The 16,789-nt window shown below is 36.6% G+C and overlaps 1 protein-coding gene across 3 annotated transcripts in view; it reads right to left on the bottom strand.

Annotated features, from left to right (window-relative positions):
* The window catches only part of TXNDC11 (thioredoxin domain containing 11), a 98,779-nt gene that overhangs the window by 14,273 nt on the left and 67,717 nt on the right, over positions 1-16,789 (bottom strand). For all 3 annotated transcript variants that reach the window (XM_074965444.1, XM_074965443.1, XM_074965445.1), the window contains 3 exons: positions 14,372-14,572; positions 9,221-10,010; positions 1,433-1,578 (listed from right to left, as the gene is read on the bottom strand). In XM_074965444.1, coding sequence (XP_074821545.1) covers positions 1,433-1,578; positions 9,221-10,010; positions 14,372-14,572 — 1,137 coding nt within the window. The remainder of the gene's footprint in view (positions 1-1,432; positions 1,579-9,220; positions 10,011-14,371; positions 14,573-16,789) is intronic.

Below are 16,789 nucleotides of genomic sequence, written 5' to 3'. Positions count from 1 at the left end.
ATGCTGCAGAAGAAGGCGAAAAACCCCAAGGTTCCAGCCAATGTGACCTATGGGAAATTTCCTTCCAAGTCCCAAATCTTGCAATCAGTATGACTCTGAGCATGTGAGCAAGATACACCAGCCAGGCATTTACTGGTTCATCCCATCCACTGTCCTGTCCCCTACTGTGCGGAATCTCTGCTGCTTCAGTTGAAGGAAAACTCCCTCCCTGCCAATGACTACATCATGCAGAGGGGGAAAAAAATCCTTCTTGACTGCCGCAGGCAATTGGCTGAAGCCCTGAAGCATGAGATTTGATTATAATCATGATTTTAATTCAGAGCTGCAAGTATTATGAACATGTTGAAGGAAAGGCAGGCAGTCCTGTTACCCCCTTGGCCCATGAAGGAAGGGATGGACAGGTTTTCTCAAATTCACAGATACGCAGATTTCAAGACCAGCCTTTCATTCCCATTTAAATAATGGTCACTGTACACTTTAAAAAGAAAATCTCTGGAGAACTCTAGAGAACTAAGCAATTTTCCTCAAGCTAGCACACTAGGCACTGGGGACACTGGAAACTGAATATTGCACATGCATTCCTTCTCTGCTATCCTAGTAGCCAAAGAATATTAGTCCAAATTCAATCACACATTTAAAGAATCAAATTATATAAAGTACTTTAGGCATCATTCAAAATTACACTGTACATCAAAACATTTCACATCATGAAATCAAAAAGCTTTTTGCTATGGATTTTTGTGATGTATGCTTTTAAAGTACTACTTTTTGTTGGGATTTTTGTTTCTTTGTTTTACAACCTTCAATTTTCTGTTACAGCTACTTCCCAGTCACTTTTATTCACTATTTTGTACCTTAGTTCCAGTAAGGCAGCAAGTGGCTCCCTCTGCAGCTGGCACGATCTCTACAGCCTTAACTGGTTCATAAAAGCAATGTTCATCACACATATCTCGAATTCCATTCAAGACTGAGTAGGCTTGGGACCTGTTCTTGACCTTGGGTCTCAACCTCTACTTAATTTGTTAAGAGTTGCCACCATGCAAACAAAGGCAAAACAGGACTTCTCCATCCCCACAATTATATATGTAATTTCGATCACATTTAGCAAATAAGAATACAAAAGGCTAAACCCCAGCTATGGCAGATACACACAGCACAGGAAGGCAGGGGGTGGTCTTCAGGGAGCTGGTTTGGCTGATTTTCTGGCTGATTTGTTCCATCAGAGTGGTCTCCTGAATTTAAGTTACAGTGAAGTATGACTTTCATGGAGTGCCCTTGTTTAAAATTATGTACAAAATTAGTGTAACTGCATGAATGGGAGAGGAGGATACCCTTTAGTTTTAAGCAATGAAAATCCAGAAAAATGAACTCTGCAATCCTATTCTTCAAAATGTGATTAAACCCTCAATGTAATTGCAGTTATGAGCTGTACCTTTTCACTCAAAACCACCACATCATGAAAGGTATTAGTAGTCACTTCAGTGATTATGTGCTGTGCGGGAAAATGAACTGAAGAGTCACCAACAAGATGCCTTTTCAAGGGACTGTAGAGGATGCTGAAGTTTTGAATGAAGTTCTCTAAAATGAAAGAGGGGCATTAAGAAGGTTATTCCAGCTTCATTATACCTGTAATATCTAGGCTGCCTGTTTTTATTTTGGGTTTCAGAAGACAAACTGACTTATGGCATAAAAGAAAAATACAAATCTAGTTTACAAGCCCTAAATATAATTTCTGTAGTCTTACCTCAGTTTCTGATTAATGACCATTCACATGGGTCATCTTTTGCCTTGATTACTACAACCTTCTCTTCACTGGTGTCATTGCTTTTTACCTTGTTCTTACTCGACTCGAGGGGGTCTCAACCAATTAGAACCTTTTCACTGGTTTTCCTTCACATTCTGCACCAAGTTCAAGTCTCCAGTGCTCCGGTTCAAGACTCTGCACGATTCCACTCCTCCTTATATCTATGCTCTTATTTCTTCGTACTTACCCTCCCACTCTCCTTTGCTCTGCCCAAGTCCCTCTTCTAATTGCTTCTTTTATATCCTTCCCCCTAATCATCTTTCATGCCTATATGCTTGGAACAATCTACTCTCTTTTGTGCGTCAAATGACCACATTTCCCCTCAAACAACTCTCTTTCCATAAAACTCACTTCTTCTCAGACAACTTTGAACAATAACCCACCAAAGATAGATATTAAAATAAAACACCACTCATCTGCACTGTCTTGAGACGTCATCGTTTTCTATCACGTGTTACAACGTCAAAACTGTATTTCCTGTTCAATTTAGATCGGGGTCATAATTCTGCTATGCACTGTATGATGCCAAGTACATTCAAGAACTGAGATTCGCATTATACAATGCCAGATGATACTCAAATAATAATTTAGTCATTTGGAAATTTTCTACATTGAGAACACTAGCATGAAAACTAAACAAAGTCAGGATTAAATTAATGACCAAAGTGAAGAGGGAAAGCATATTATAGGTCCCTAAACAGGCATATGCATATAATAGTAAATTCAACCTTATTTTAAAAATTTTAACTCAACATTCATGAAAACCAAGACCAAACCAAAGCTCCATGTTTTTTAGAGCAACTAGATTTTGAAAGACTATGGGGTGTTTTTAGCTGTGGTGTATTTAAGAAACAAAAAAGATGAGGTCTGTCTTTTTAACTGTCTTAAGTGTTTCTAAAAAACTATAATGAGCAATCTGTAAGGTTTCTCATTGGACCAACAGTTAGATCTATTACTGTAATTAGCTTCTAATTGCAAGAATATCTGTGTTTAAAAATTGGTACTCTACTTAAGGAGTATGGGAAGAATATGGGAGTTGGGGGTTTTTTTTTTTAAAGTCTTAGTCACTTAAGTATTTGCTTAAGTTATTTTTCAATTTCTGCTATAAAATGTGACTATGCAACTGGCCCAGGGCAAGAAATGATGTAAGAACAATGTAAATACACCGATCTGAGCAACTTATTTTAATACTCAATTATGAACACACATGAATTTGCTTCTCTTCCCAGGCATCATTGCCTACATTACAAGCCTGATTTTTACATGAACTTGCCTCTTCCCTTTCAACATTGCCTAAATTAAAGGCATGATTTTCAAAACTGTATGCTTGCAATTTTCATGCCCAAAAGGTACACTTAATTTCTGCAAGAAAGTAACAAGACTAGTATGCAAAGTGGGTATTTTCATGTGTAAAAGGCTAGTTATATATCTTGTGTGTACCATTCAAATTACTGGGCATGCAGGTTAGGAATGTAATTCACGTGCTCTTCTGAGCAAATGACTGCACATGTGCCGTTTTGGAAATAAGCATGTAAAAGTCTGGAAAAAAGTATCTAATGGCAGAAAAAAAATCAAATTACTAAATTAATTTAGAAATGGTTTCAAATAGAGTTAGAAAAACAAAGGTACCGTAATTTGATTAAATACACCTCATATCTCTGTCTTGATAAATTTATTCTGACAAAAGTATGTGTACACAAGAATATAAGAACTGCCATAATTCTTTTTTTAACCCATTTTTTCTTTTGGCCATCACAAGATTCTACAGCAATGAGTTCCATGGCTAACTGTGGGTTGTGTGAAAAAGTACTTCCTCTTGTTTGTATTAAACCTGTTGCCTATTCATTTCATTGGGTGACCCCTGGTTTTTGTATTGTGGAAAAGAGCAAATGACACTTCTCTATTCATTTTTCCCCACACCATTCATGATTTTATAAACCTCAATCATATCTTCCCATAATTATCTCTTTTCTAAGATGAACATCCCTTATCTTGGTATGGAAGCCATTCCATACCCCTAATCATCTCTGTTGCCCTTCTCTGAACCTTTTCCAGTTCCACTATATCCTTTCTGAGATGGACAACCAGAATTGGACACATATGGATTTATACAGTGGCATTATATTTTTTTGTCTTATTTTCTTATACCTTTCCTAATAGCTCCTAACATTCTGTTAGCCTTTTTGACTGCTGCTGCACACTGAACTGAAGTTTTCAGAAATCTATCCATGCTGACTCTGAAATCTCTTTCTTGTACGGTGACATAGCTAACATAGAACCCATCATTATACATGTGTAGTTGGGATTATTTTTTCCAATGTGCATTGCTTTGCACTTATCAATGTTTCATTTTATTCATTAATTTCATCTGCCAGTTTGCTCCCCAGTCACCCAGTTTAGTGAGATCCCCCTGGAATTCTTCACAGTCAGCTATGGACTTCACAATCTTAGATACTTTTGTAACATCTGCAAACTTTGCTACTTCACTGTTCACTCCCTGTTCCAGATAATTAATGAATATGTTGAACAACAGGTTCCAGCACAGGTCTTTGGGAGACCCCACTGCTTACCTCTTTCTGTTGTGAAAATGAACCATTTATTCCTACCCTTTGCTTCCTATCTTTTAACCGATAGTTACCGATCCATGAGAGGAACTTCCCTATTATCCCATGACTAATTTCCTTAAGAACTTTTGGTGAGGTGCCCTGTCAAAGGCTCTCTGAAAATCCAAGTACTGCATATTGACAGAATCACCCTTATCCACATACTTGTTGACACCCTCATATAATTCTAATAGATTGGTAAGACATGACTTCCCTGTACAAAAGCTGTGTTGAGTCTTCCCCAATAAAGCATGTTTATCTATGTATCTGATCATTCCGTTCTTTACTGTAGTTTCCACCAATTTGCCCAGCACTGAATTTAGGCTCACTGGCTCCTAATTGCAAGGATCATCTCTGGAGCCTTTTTAAAAGCTACATTACAGTTACCTTCCAGTCATCTGGTACAGAGGCTTGTTTCAGTAACAGGTTACATACTACAGTTAGTAGTTCTGCAATTTCATATATGAGTTTCTTCAGAACTCTTGAGTGAAGACCGTCTGTTCCTGGGGACTTATTATGGCTTAATTTATCTATTTGTTCTAAAACCTCTTGTATGATAGTATTTCAGGTTTGCAGCCAGAAGGAATAGCTCTGCAATGGATATCTCCCCCACATCCTCTACAGTGAAGACCAATGTAAAGGATTTGTTTAGCTTCTCTCAGTGGCCTTTTTCTCCCTGGGTGCCCCTTTAAACTTTGGTCTTCTAGTGGCCCACTTCCTGTTTGTCAGGCTTCCTACTTCTGACATTTTTAACAAAATTCTTACTGTTAGTTTTTGCATCTTTTAGCAAGTTGCTTCTCAAATTCTTTGTTGGCCTGCCTTATTATACTTTTACACTTAACCTGCCAGTGTTTGTTCTCCTTCCTATTATCTTCATTAGATTTTGACTTTCAAATGTTAAAAAGATGACCTTTTGCCTCTAAATGGCCTCCACTTACTCTTCTGTTTAGCTATGGTGGCATTTTTTTTGGTCCTCTTATTGTCTTTTCTGATTCGGGGTATACTTTTAGTCTGATCCACTATTATGGTGATTTTAAATAGCCCCTATGCTGCTTGCAGGCATTTAACCTTGTGACAGCTCCTTTTAATTTCACCCTAACAAGCATCCTCATTTTTGTGTAATCCCCCTTTTAAAGTTAAATGTTATCATGATGGGTTTATATTAGGGCTGTCGATTAATCACAGTTAACTCATGCGATTAACTCAAAAAAAATTAACTGCGATTAAAAAAAATTTATCGCGATTAATCGCACTGTTAAACAATAGAATACCAACTGCAATTTATAAATATTTTTGGATGTTTTTCTACATTTTCAAATATATTGATTTGTATTACAACACAGAATACAAAGTGTACAGTACTCATTTTATATTAGTTTTATTACAAATATATGCACTGTAAAAATGATAAACAAAAGATAGTATTTTTCAATTCATCTCATACAAGTACTGTAGTGCAATCTCTATTGTGAAAGTGTAACTTACAAATGTAGATTTTTTTTGTTACACAACTGCACGCAAAACCAAAACAATGTAAAACTTCAGAGCCTACAAGTCCACTCAGTCCTACTTCTTGTTCAGCCAATCGCTAAGACAAAACAAGTTTGTTTGCATTTACAGGAGATACTGCTGCCTGCTTCTTATTTACAATGTCACCTGAAAATGAGAAGAGGCATTCACATGGCACTTTTGTAGCCAGCATTGCAAGGTATTTACGTGCCAGATATGCTAAACATTTGTATGCCCCTTCATGCTTCGGCCACCATTCTGGAGGACCTGCTTCCATGCTGATGATATTCATTACAAAAATAGTGCGTTAATTAAATTAGTGACTGAACTACTTGGGGGGGAATATTGTATGTCTCTTGCTCTGTTTTACCTACATTCTGCCATATATTTCATGTTATAGAAGTCTCAGATGATGACCCAGCACATGTTGTTTGATTTACGAACACTGTCACTGCAGATCTGACAAAACGCAAAGAAGATACCAATGTGAAATTTCTAAAAATAGCTACAGCACTCGACCCAAGGTTTAAGAATCTGAAGTGCCTTCCAAAATCTGAGAGGGAAGAGTGTGGAGCATGCTTTCAGGAGTCTTAAAAGAGCAACAGAGCTCTTTTAAAAGAGCAAAATTATCAAGCAGAATCCATCATCAGCATGGATGCATGTCCTCTGGAATGGTGGTTGAAGCATGAAGGGACATGTGAATCTTTAGCGCATTTGACATGTAAATATCTTGCAATGCAGGTTACAACAGTGCCATGCGAACGCCTGTTCTCACTTTCAGGTGACGTTGTAAACGAGAAGTGGGCAGCATTATCTAGTGCAAATATAAACAAACTTTTCGTCTGAGTGATTGGCTGAAGTAGGACCGAGTGGACTTGTAGGCTCTAAAGTTTTACATTGTTTTATTTTTGAATGCAGTTATTTTTTTGTACATAATTCTACATTTGTAAGTTCAACTTTCATGATAAAGAGACTGCACTACACTACTTATATTAGGTGAACTGAAATATACTATTTCTTTTGTTTTTTACAGTGCAAATATTTGTAATAAAAAATAAATATAAAGTGAGCACTGTACACTTTGTATTCGGTGTTGTAATTGAAATCAATATATTTGAAAATGTAGAAAACATCCAAAAATATTTAAATAAATGGTATTCTATTACTGTTTAACAGTGCGATTAATCATGATTAATTTTTAATCGCTTGACAGCCCTAGTTTATATATATCTAATCATCCACCCCCCCACAAGGATATTAAATTTAAGTGAGCAGTTCAGTTATAGTTACTTCTGGACCAGATCCTGTGGTCCACTTAGCACTAAATCAAGAATTGCCTCTCTTCTGTGGGTTCCAGAACTAGTTGCTCCAAGAAACAGTCATTCATGGTGTCTAGAAATTTTACCTCTGCATCACACTCTGAGGTGACATTTACCCACTGAATCACTGAAATCAATCATTATTACTGTGCTTTCTGCTTTTGTGGTCTCTCTAACCTCCCTTAGCATTTCACGATCGCTGTCACCATCCTGGTCAGGTGGTCAGCAGTTTATTCCTATTGCTATACTCTTTTTAGTCAAGCATGGAATTTCTGTCCATAGAGTTTCTATAGTACAGTTTGTTTCATTTAAGATTTTTACTTTATTTGATGCTATGCTTTCTTTTACATATAATGCCATGCCCCCACCAGACAGTTTGAAAGTAGCCACCAATAACTTTTAATATGGCATTTTGCACTAAGACTGGTTTCAGAAGGAATCACACGTTTTAGTAAAAAGTGTGTTTAAAAAGAAACCAGAGCACAATGCAGTTCAGCCTAAACAAAAGAAATCCAGAATCTGATCTCAGGGGATATAATACCCAAGGGAAATAATTGCAGGAATTGGAAAATGTGAATTTAGAAGTTTTTATAAAAATAAGATGATTAAAAGTGTACTGTCAACTACTTATCTTGTATATAATAATAAATAATCTAATTGTAACATGATACATTAATGATACCCTAATCTAATGTTTAACAGTAAAACAAATTCAGGATTAGGATTGCTTGTTGGTATCTTTAAGTATAGAGAATTGTGTCTGGGTAGGGGACGGACGAAAGGCCATCCCTCCCTCCTATTATAATGGAATGGATAATCTAAATCCCACATCCATGGATCTGAGGCAAATTTACTCACCATACAGGGGGGACAAAAGAAATATCTTGCCTGACTAGAAAAAGAGCTTTAAATCTTAAACAAAAAAATTGTCAGAGATTCCTTCCTGTCCCCAGAGGTGGTCAGATCTAATCCCAATGGCCTACATGGCATACCTGCCAAGCAAGCACTGAGAACGGGGCAAGGAAGAGCACTTTCATGGACACAGCATGAAAAGTAATCAGACATAGTAGGAAACAACTTTTGGGAGTAGGGTAAAAAGAGCTGCTATACCCAAAACACTCTTATGGGGGGAAGTCTAGATGGTGTTGGATGACTTGGATTTGCCTCATTCTCACCCACTGACTTTTGTGGAGGTCAGAGCAGAGATTGACAGCCACCGGTAGGGGGTGAGGGACTGCAGCTCCTCCACTTACAGAAGCCACTGCTCCACATAGCTATTTATTTTTTTAATTCTCATACCCCACTTATCACCATGGCATCCAAGAACAGCAGAAGAACCAGCCCACTGCCAAAGAGTCACTACCCAAGGAGTGGCTACTGGAAGAAGACATTCACTACCGACTCTTCATTCTGGAAGTCATTACCAAACAGCTGGAGCTGCTGAACTCAAACAATACTATTTCCATGCAAATGTGTTCTGTAATATAAAATGATGTGAGTACCAAATACATGCTTTTGTAAGTACACGATTTTAGGAATAAAATGCATTTTAAACATTTTCTCTGAGGCATCAGCAGTTATTTAGTTTGAGCTACGGTACACTTCTTTAAAACTGCTGGCAATCTGGTTTTGTGGATTGACCACTTAGGGAAATTCCTATAGTTTGATGACATACCTATTGTCAACCGACTGACAAATACTAGGAGGTTGAGGTTGGCAAAATTTCCACTTAAACTGAGTAAGTTATTCCTGGATTGTGAAATTATTAGTTCTTTTATCATACCCTAGAACAACTCTTTACAGTTTTATTAATGATTAAGCAGATGAAGATCCACAATGCTTTTCACAGTCTCACTTTATAAATTGACCTGCTTTTGTCAATAACATGTTTTTCAAAGTTATTATTCTTTGCCAACTCCATCCTATCTTCATTTAATGTATTTACTTACTTTAAATTTTGAATACAAGATTGCTGCATACCGTACCTAGAGTAGATTTTATAAGTGTTTGATTCTGATCCAAGATATAGTTTGCCTCTTCCTTCAGGTCAACAATGGCAGCAAATTCCTTCACATGAGTAGATCTTGATGCTCCGAGTCTCTCTGCATACATCCAAAACAAATTTGAATCCAGTAGATAGAGATTCAAGGTCTTGTTGGTCCTGCAGCTCAGACCAGTAATGTGAGTGCCATTAATGCGAAGGTCAGGAGAAAAATAATTCCTATCCTCAATGTGAGGAATAGAATGTTGGGTATCATCCTTACCTTTCTTCCCATGGGAAGAAAATGCTACTTTAGGGGTCTGAAATATGGTCTTTTCAGAACTAATTACATTTATCAGACCCCTATTTACTGTCCTGCAACATGCAGTGTAGTAGCTAAAAGGACTATAGAAACTTAAGAAATTGCTGCATTCTATGGTATTTGATACAAATTGGAAAAAGGTATGTTCCTTGAGGTAGAAAGAGTCCAGGGCTGCTTCTATCTCTAAAAAGTTACACTGTGGTACATTGACTTTACTTGGTTTGACCCCAACCGTCTGGTTAACACAAAGCTCACAGACATTGTGAGTCCTAGAGATTGAGTGCCAGTGAGGGAGCACCACCGTGTTGCAGCATGGGTACTTTGTTATGGAGTATGTCTCTGCAACTTGTGTATGCACTTGTGGTACAATGGACTCAAAAGCTGGTGAATTTGCATCTCTCAAGTGCTGAAGAACAGGTTCAGCTGCCTGGCTTTTACTACAGTTGTTGTATTCCAAGGCCACTTTGGTAATCTATAGAAAAAACAAATTACACAGAACTGTGATCAGTTATATATCATTCATGTATCAACACAGACAATATTTGTCCCAATTTTTTTGAAATACATAAAATATATTTAGTTTTAGATGTCCTATCCTGGAATTTTAGACCCAGGGCCAACTCTTACCCTTCAATTTGACAAAAAGAAAAGGAGGACTTGTGGCACCTTAGAGACTAACAAATTTATTTGAGCATAAGCTTTCATGAGCTACAGCTTACTTCATCGGATGCTTATGCTCAAATAATTTGTTAGTCTCTAAGGTGCCACAAGTCCTCCTTTTCTTTTTGCGGATACAGACTAACACGGCTGCTACTCTGAAACCTTTAATTTTAGTTTCTTACCCAAAGCCACAGGATGCACTGTTGCTTTATTATGAATTTAAATTAAAAAAAAAAATCCACAATTATAGTATGTGCTTAAGAACAGTGATGAGTGACAAGCCACACTAAAAAGATCTTCCATTTATACATAGTCAGCTCAAAACCCTCTTTATATTTATTTTTATATTTATATTTATATTTGTTAGGCTGCGATGCTAAATCCTGTTATTTGACACATTATCCAATATATCCGTTTTCCATAAAGATGATGAAAAATAAATTAAAGCAAAATATATAATGCTTAAGTCATTCTTAACATCTCATTGTGAACATAACAACAAGAGTCATCCAGTCAAATCAACTACTGATATAAGGGTAAATCTTCCTGTCCTTCTGTGGGCAGAACTTCCATTTATTTCAATAGTGACATTATCTGCTGCTGACTTCATCAGAAGTTTTGCTTGAATAACGGACTTCTGGATTTGGTCACTAAACTGGGTCCTCATTTCACTAAAGATACCAATATTGCCACTCAATTGAAAACATATGGACATGAAAGGTTCTCTCCTTCACAAACAGTATTCTAAATTTATACTAAACTCAGGGTTTCCATTTCCGAAGAATTAGCGAAGGTTTGTTTTTGGTTTTGGAGGCTTTTTTTTTTTTTTTTTTTTAAAACACTTTTCTTCAGAGTTTGAGATACTCATTATGATACTAAAATTCCCCATTATGAAAATTCTTGTGTCCTAGTAGGAGTTTATTTTACAGCCATTAAGAATATGCACAGTAGGCCAGGCCTCATTTACAGTAGTTACTGGGGCTTTTTCACCTACTCTTTTTGTCTTTCCTCTAATCCATCATATTCTGAAAATAACTGCAAATTGGAATATTCTTAAATTTCTAATGACTTTATTGTAGCAGAACAGATAGGACAGAGAGATGAAATGAACAGCAAAAAGAGACAGTGTGATTATGTCCCCCCCTCCATGTATTGTGTTAAACAGTTAAAAATACATGCACATTTTCCTACTAGTACTTTTCCATATTAGCAATCCTTGCAAGTTGTCACGGGGATATTGTGAGATTATGACTGTGAGGGAAGCTGGATCACATGATCATCTCTCAGCTGTGGTCCACAATGACAACTTCTGTGATTTTTTTTTTTTTTTTTAAAGGAATCATTGGCATAGCCTTTTCTTTTTATATACTTAATAGTTCCTGAAAATGTCAGATTAGATTCTATAAGGGCTCATTCCTTCATGTTGTAACCTACTCTAAAGAATGTGAACAGATGTTGGAGGATGCCTGATTTTTTTTTTTTTTTTTTTTTTTTTATAAACTGAAAAAACATATTTGCATTACAAAATCTTATTTCAGTGAGCTCTAATCAGAGAAAGTTATAGTTTTTGAGCACTGCTAACATACAATGAATTGACAGCTTCATGCTGTGTGAATGCCTTACAGGCAAATGGTTTCAGAGCCAAATGAAATTCACAAAGGCTGCTAGCTGCAGTAACCATTTCTCCTTGTGGTAAACAAGTTGCATAATATACTGTAGCTTCTTATGCCCATTTTAACATACTGTCATGCTACAGTAACCAGGATTCCCTGTATCTGTTTTAATGCTTTGATATAAATAAATATTCTTCTCTTAACTAGAATAAATCAGAAACTGGGTGTACTGATTTTACTTTATCAAAATATATGGCGGCTAATATTATAGAGTGTATAATCTGTGTCAAAAAACAGCTGAATTAAGCCTGCTTTACACTGAGCACAATTTGCTATAGGAATCGCTCCAGTTCCCTTCCAATCTTCTTCTTCAGTCTCAATGATTTTGTAGGCAAACTGCTATGTGCCATATGCAATAAGGAAAATATGAAAATCACTGACATCATTAGAGACAAACTAGTAACAGATGCCACAAAAGCTAATTAGTTGGAAGCTAAGGCCTTTGTGACCTCATGAAATCCCACAGGCCCACAACTAGAAAAAGAGCTGAATAAAAAATGTGGGTCTGAATCTTCCCAAACCGTAAAATTTGGGATCCAGACCAAAACTTCTCACCTCAGAGCCCTCTCTCTAATGGGCTCTGGATCTGAAAACCATGAACTTTGCAGCTTGGACCTTCCTTCACCTCTAATTGGCCCAAACAAGAACCTCAGAGCTCAAGTCCATCTGAACTTTGAGAAAGTTTGGATCTGGAACCAAACTTCAGGGGGTTTAGGCCATTACTTTTCATAATATCATGCTCCAACAGCCCAGCACCCCACAAAACAAACAGTACCAGCTGAATTGGAAAATATGCTGACTACCTCCTACAGGACTTGAAATTCCTGCCTCGGATGCCTCTTTATAGCAATCCTGCAGTCTGTGGTAAATGCAAGGAATTACAAGGGTTACCAATCACTGTGTGTGCAAACAGAATATGTTATTGTAAAGATATATAAACTGGAATAGATTCATGCTGCTGAGAAGTTTGCAAGCAAATTTATGCAAGACTTGCAGAAGTGGAATCTGTCGTGTCTGGCTTTTGTATATGTTCATGACAATAACAGTAATGGTGTATTGGCAAAAAGACCACAATAAGTGAGTTCTTGTTTCAGATATACCTCTGACACGTCCCCCAAAGATGGATTTGCCTGTGGAAGCATGGGTAACGCAGTTGGTAACTAAAAGTATTGATGTACAGTTTCACCTTGATACATTAGCTACGACAGCTTTGCAGTCAAAATGGTTTAAACTCAACACTCTCCATAAATGTCTGTTTATGTAATGAAGTACTATGAGAATTGCAACTGAAACCATAATCTCAATTTTAGAGTCAAATTTACATCTCTCCACAAAAATTTGATACAACAGACTTTAATTACTGCAAATTATTTACATGAGAAAAACTGAACCAACTGAATTAATCCTAATGCTGAGCCATTCCAAGTTCCCAATCCCATACTCAGACCACTACACATCATTGACTCTAGCAAAGCAAGAATCTTAGAATTATGTTGGTTTAATTTCTTTAGCAGAGAAAGGGGAAAGAGGAAATCTGACTGGGAATCATGCTCTGCCAACTCAAGGAAACACCTCTGGATTATTAACGAAGCCATTTCTAGTGTCAGATGCCCAGTTTGAGGCTAGATATTATTGAAACTGACTTTGAAACTGGTAATTTACAATAATTCTACAGAAGTGCCACTTAAGATCAAATTAGTACATGTAAACAAGGTTGACTGGGTTCAAGCAGATGAAACAATGCCTTAAAGACTTTGGACAATACAAAGACAGCAGCAAACATCTATGTCACAATTAACTTTTTAAATACAAGTGGCATTACAAAGATGATTCTTTCATAAATAAAAATGACTGGTCCTTCAGCCCATTGAGAAAACACACTGAGGACCAGGAATGTCCCCTTTCAACAGAGGGTGAGAATAAAGCGTGTAAGTAAGATGGATATAAATTAAAAATATAAAAAGATTGCATCAATCTTTCTTTATAATCTGATATTGTTTTTCCAATAGAATAGCAAGGACCACCCCGGGATTTATAGGGTTAAATGTTCTTTACTACTATTTTTTCCATTGGAAGGCACCATAATAAATCCTTTCAATTTCTCAATGGCAACATTAGGTTCACTTAACTAATTCAATATGAAAAAAATATACACTAGTAACCATTCCCCTCTCCCTGTTTTTCATGAGAATTGGGATCTATAATTGTTACCATTAAGCATTCACAAACCACAAACTTTGGGCGGGGGGGTGGGGGAGCAGAGAATCAGACCCAGTATAAGCAATCTACACTATTCTGGGACATCAAGTAACACATAAATGTCACCCAATCTGTATCAATACATACAATTTCAAGTTAGATCTTTATGGAGTAGAAGCAACCCTCCTCATATAGACCTTTTTCTATGTTTGTATAGTGCCAACACAATGGGATTCAGATCCGTGACTGGGGCCTGCATGTTCTACCACAATAAAAAGAAATAATAATATATCTCACTTACTTCATCTAAAAGAGGATGACTTTCTGCTAAGGGATTGAAGGGTATAAATAAGAAAAGTGCTGGTCCCTTCTTCAGTTCATTGTTTAGTAGAAGGCTTTTTCCTCCATGTGGTCTCAACCAACGTATAAATATCTCTCTGTTTTCTAGAGCCCACTTGCAAATATTCTCAGCTGTGTAGTTCATGACTTCACTTGAATAGATCTTAAAAGGGAAAAAAAATCATAATTAGTCCTCCTCATTTATTTAAATATACTGTTTACTGATGAATGAGGTACATAAGATGTCATATACTGTTATACATGTTATGTTGGTACTGTTACAGCTAGGACAATTTTTCTTTATGGACATTATTCAGGAACCATTCTCGCCTTAATCATTATTCCATAGATCTTTCCCTATAGATACTCTTCCCTACTCCTCTCCAACTCATAGTACCATGAGTAGAATCTCACACTGAAGTATGGCTCACTGTATTTCCAGTTCTCAGTTAAGAACTATCAGATGGTGGTCAAAAGCAAATTTAAAGCAATTTATTGTTTTCTCTTATTCTTTTGTTTTCCAGCCAAGCTGTCTCAATGTTGGTAATGCTTTTACCTCTGTATCAAGCAGCTCTGACAGCATCTTGAACTAATACTCCCAGCACTCCCTCAACCTCATTGTATTATTATTTCTTTGCTGAATACTGATAATGTGCTTAGAGCTGAAAAGAAAGTTCCTGCCTAAAGGAATTATGAAATCAACACCCACAAAGTGAACGTTAAGGTTTTACCCTGCATCTCTAGTGTATCTCTAGTGTAATTTTATCCAAAAATAAATAAATAATCAGACAGGACTTTCAGGGTGACAGACTACCTGTGCAACACCCTTATGTTCATAAGATTAAATTTTACCAGTTGTTATAAGGTAGAAGCTTTGACAATTTGTGTTATTCTGCCTCTCTAATGTAATTCCCACATTCTCTTCTGATTTTTCTCAATTCTTCTCAAATGCTTAAGACTTATGGCCCTCAACATCTAATAAACATATAAAATAAATGCTCTCATTCTCATCTTTATACATCTTGCCTTGCCGTCCACCTACACCTGGAACTTTCCTAACATAACGGCCTCTGCAAAGCCCATTAATGATAACCCATGTCAGTAAAATTTCAATGTCTCAGCTATTATAAAACCAAGCTGAACCACCATTAAAACAGAACCTTCCCTCTGGGTCTCCAAGTGGATTTTCCATTATCTGTTTATTTAGACTGCAAGGTTCTTTGTGCAAGAACCATGTCTTCTGTATTCTAGATAGCACATAGTTGGGCTTAACAAATTTATGAAATTAATGCCATCTGCTCCTTTTCATCAATAAGTTTGTTTGACAGACTGGAATAGATAAATTGGAATAGAAATAAACAATTGCATCATAATCCTTTAGCATGTTAGATCTTATTTGCAGATGATAAAATAATTTTGACTTGGGAAGGTTATATTTAACTCTTACCTGCTTAAATATCATATTAGTCTGGTCAACAACATATGCTCTACCAAGCAGGTTCTTTTTTACTTTATTTTCTTACACTCATACCCCCTCACCTCTCTCCCTTCCTCCCAGAAAATGTGTACATTTCTATAAAAGTTTATGGAGACTCTGGACCCTCAATATGTATCCATTTCAAAACTATTTCCAAAATGCTTCTCAAGTGACTTTAGATCTCTTTTTTCTCCTCTACACCTGATACAAATCTCCTCTTGTGTTTATTTTCACTAATGTGAAAGACCTCAGCTTCCAGATTAATATTGCCACTCACCTTGATTTATTATGGTGGGACACCAGAAAAACCTCCCCACTATGTCTCTAATTTCATCACATTGACTCTCTTTAAATGCATCTTCTTTAAGAACCTGACGTAGCTGTGACTGCAATTCAATAAAACTTTGGTATCACTGAGTGCGATTAACTAATTCAATGTTCTAAAAAAAGAATTTAAATTCTGCAGTCACTTTCATGAATTAAAGCATGCTGTTTATCATGCACCATTATAATAGGTTTGCACAGACACCAGTTATTGTTTCATGTGATACATGAAAATCCTTCTTTATAATTTAAGCAGAATAAACTGTAAATACATGCCTTATCTCCATACCATTTCCACGGTTAACGATGACATACACAGAGTTAAGGTCTTTACACTGAATAGCTATTCTGAAAGTTGCATTTCAGGGTTTTCCTTGCTCCTCCACCTTCATCAATTTCAGCCAAAATTAATATTCCCAGCTACCATGAACACAGCTGACACTAGGATTACCCTTTTTGAGTTAACTCACTTAAGTAATTTCTCTACTTGAGTGTGATAAATCAGGTATCTTTAAAGCAAAATGAGCACCACACGTTACGTATATTTCAGGGTGGCAGGGCAAAAGCACATGTTATTTT

The sequence above is a fragment of the Natator depressus genome, chromosome 10 (genome assembly GCF_965152275.1).
Source record: "Natator depressus isolate rNatDep1 chromosome 10, rNatDep2.hap1, whole genome shotgun sequence".
NCBI lineage: Eukaryota > Metazoa > Chordata > Testudines > Cheloniidae > Natator > Natator depressus.
This window is presented reverse-complemented; position numbering and strand designations above follow the sequence as displayed.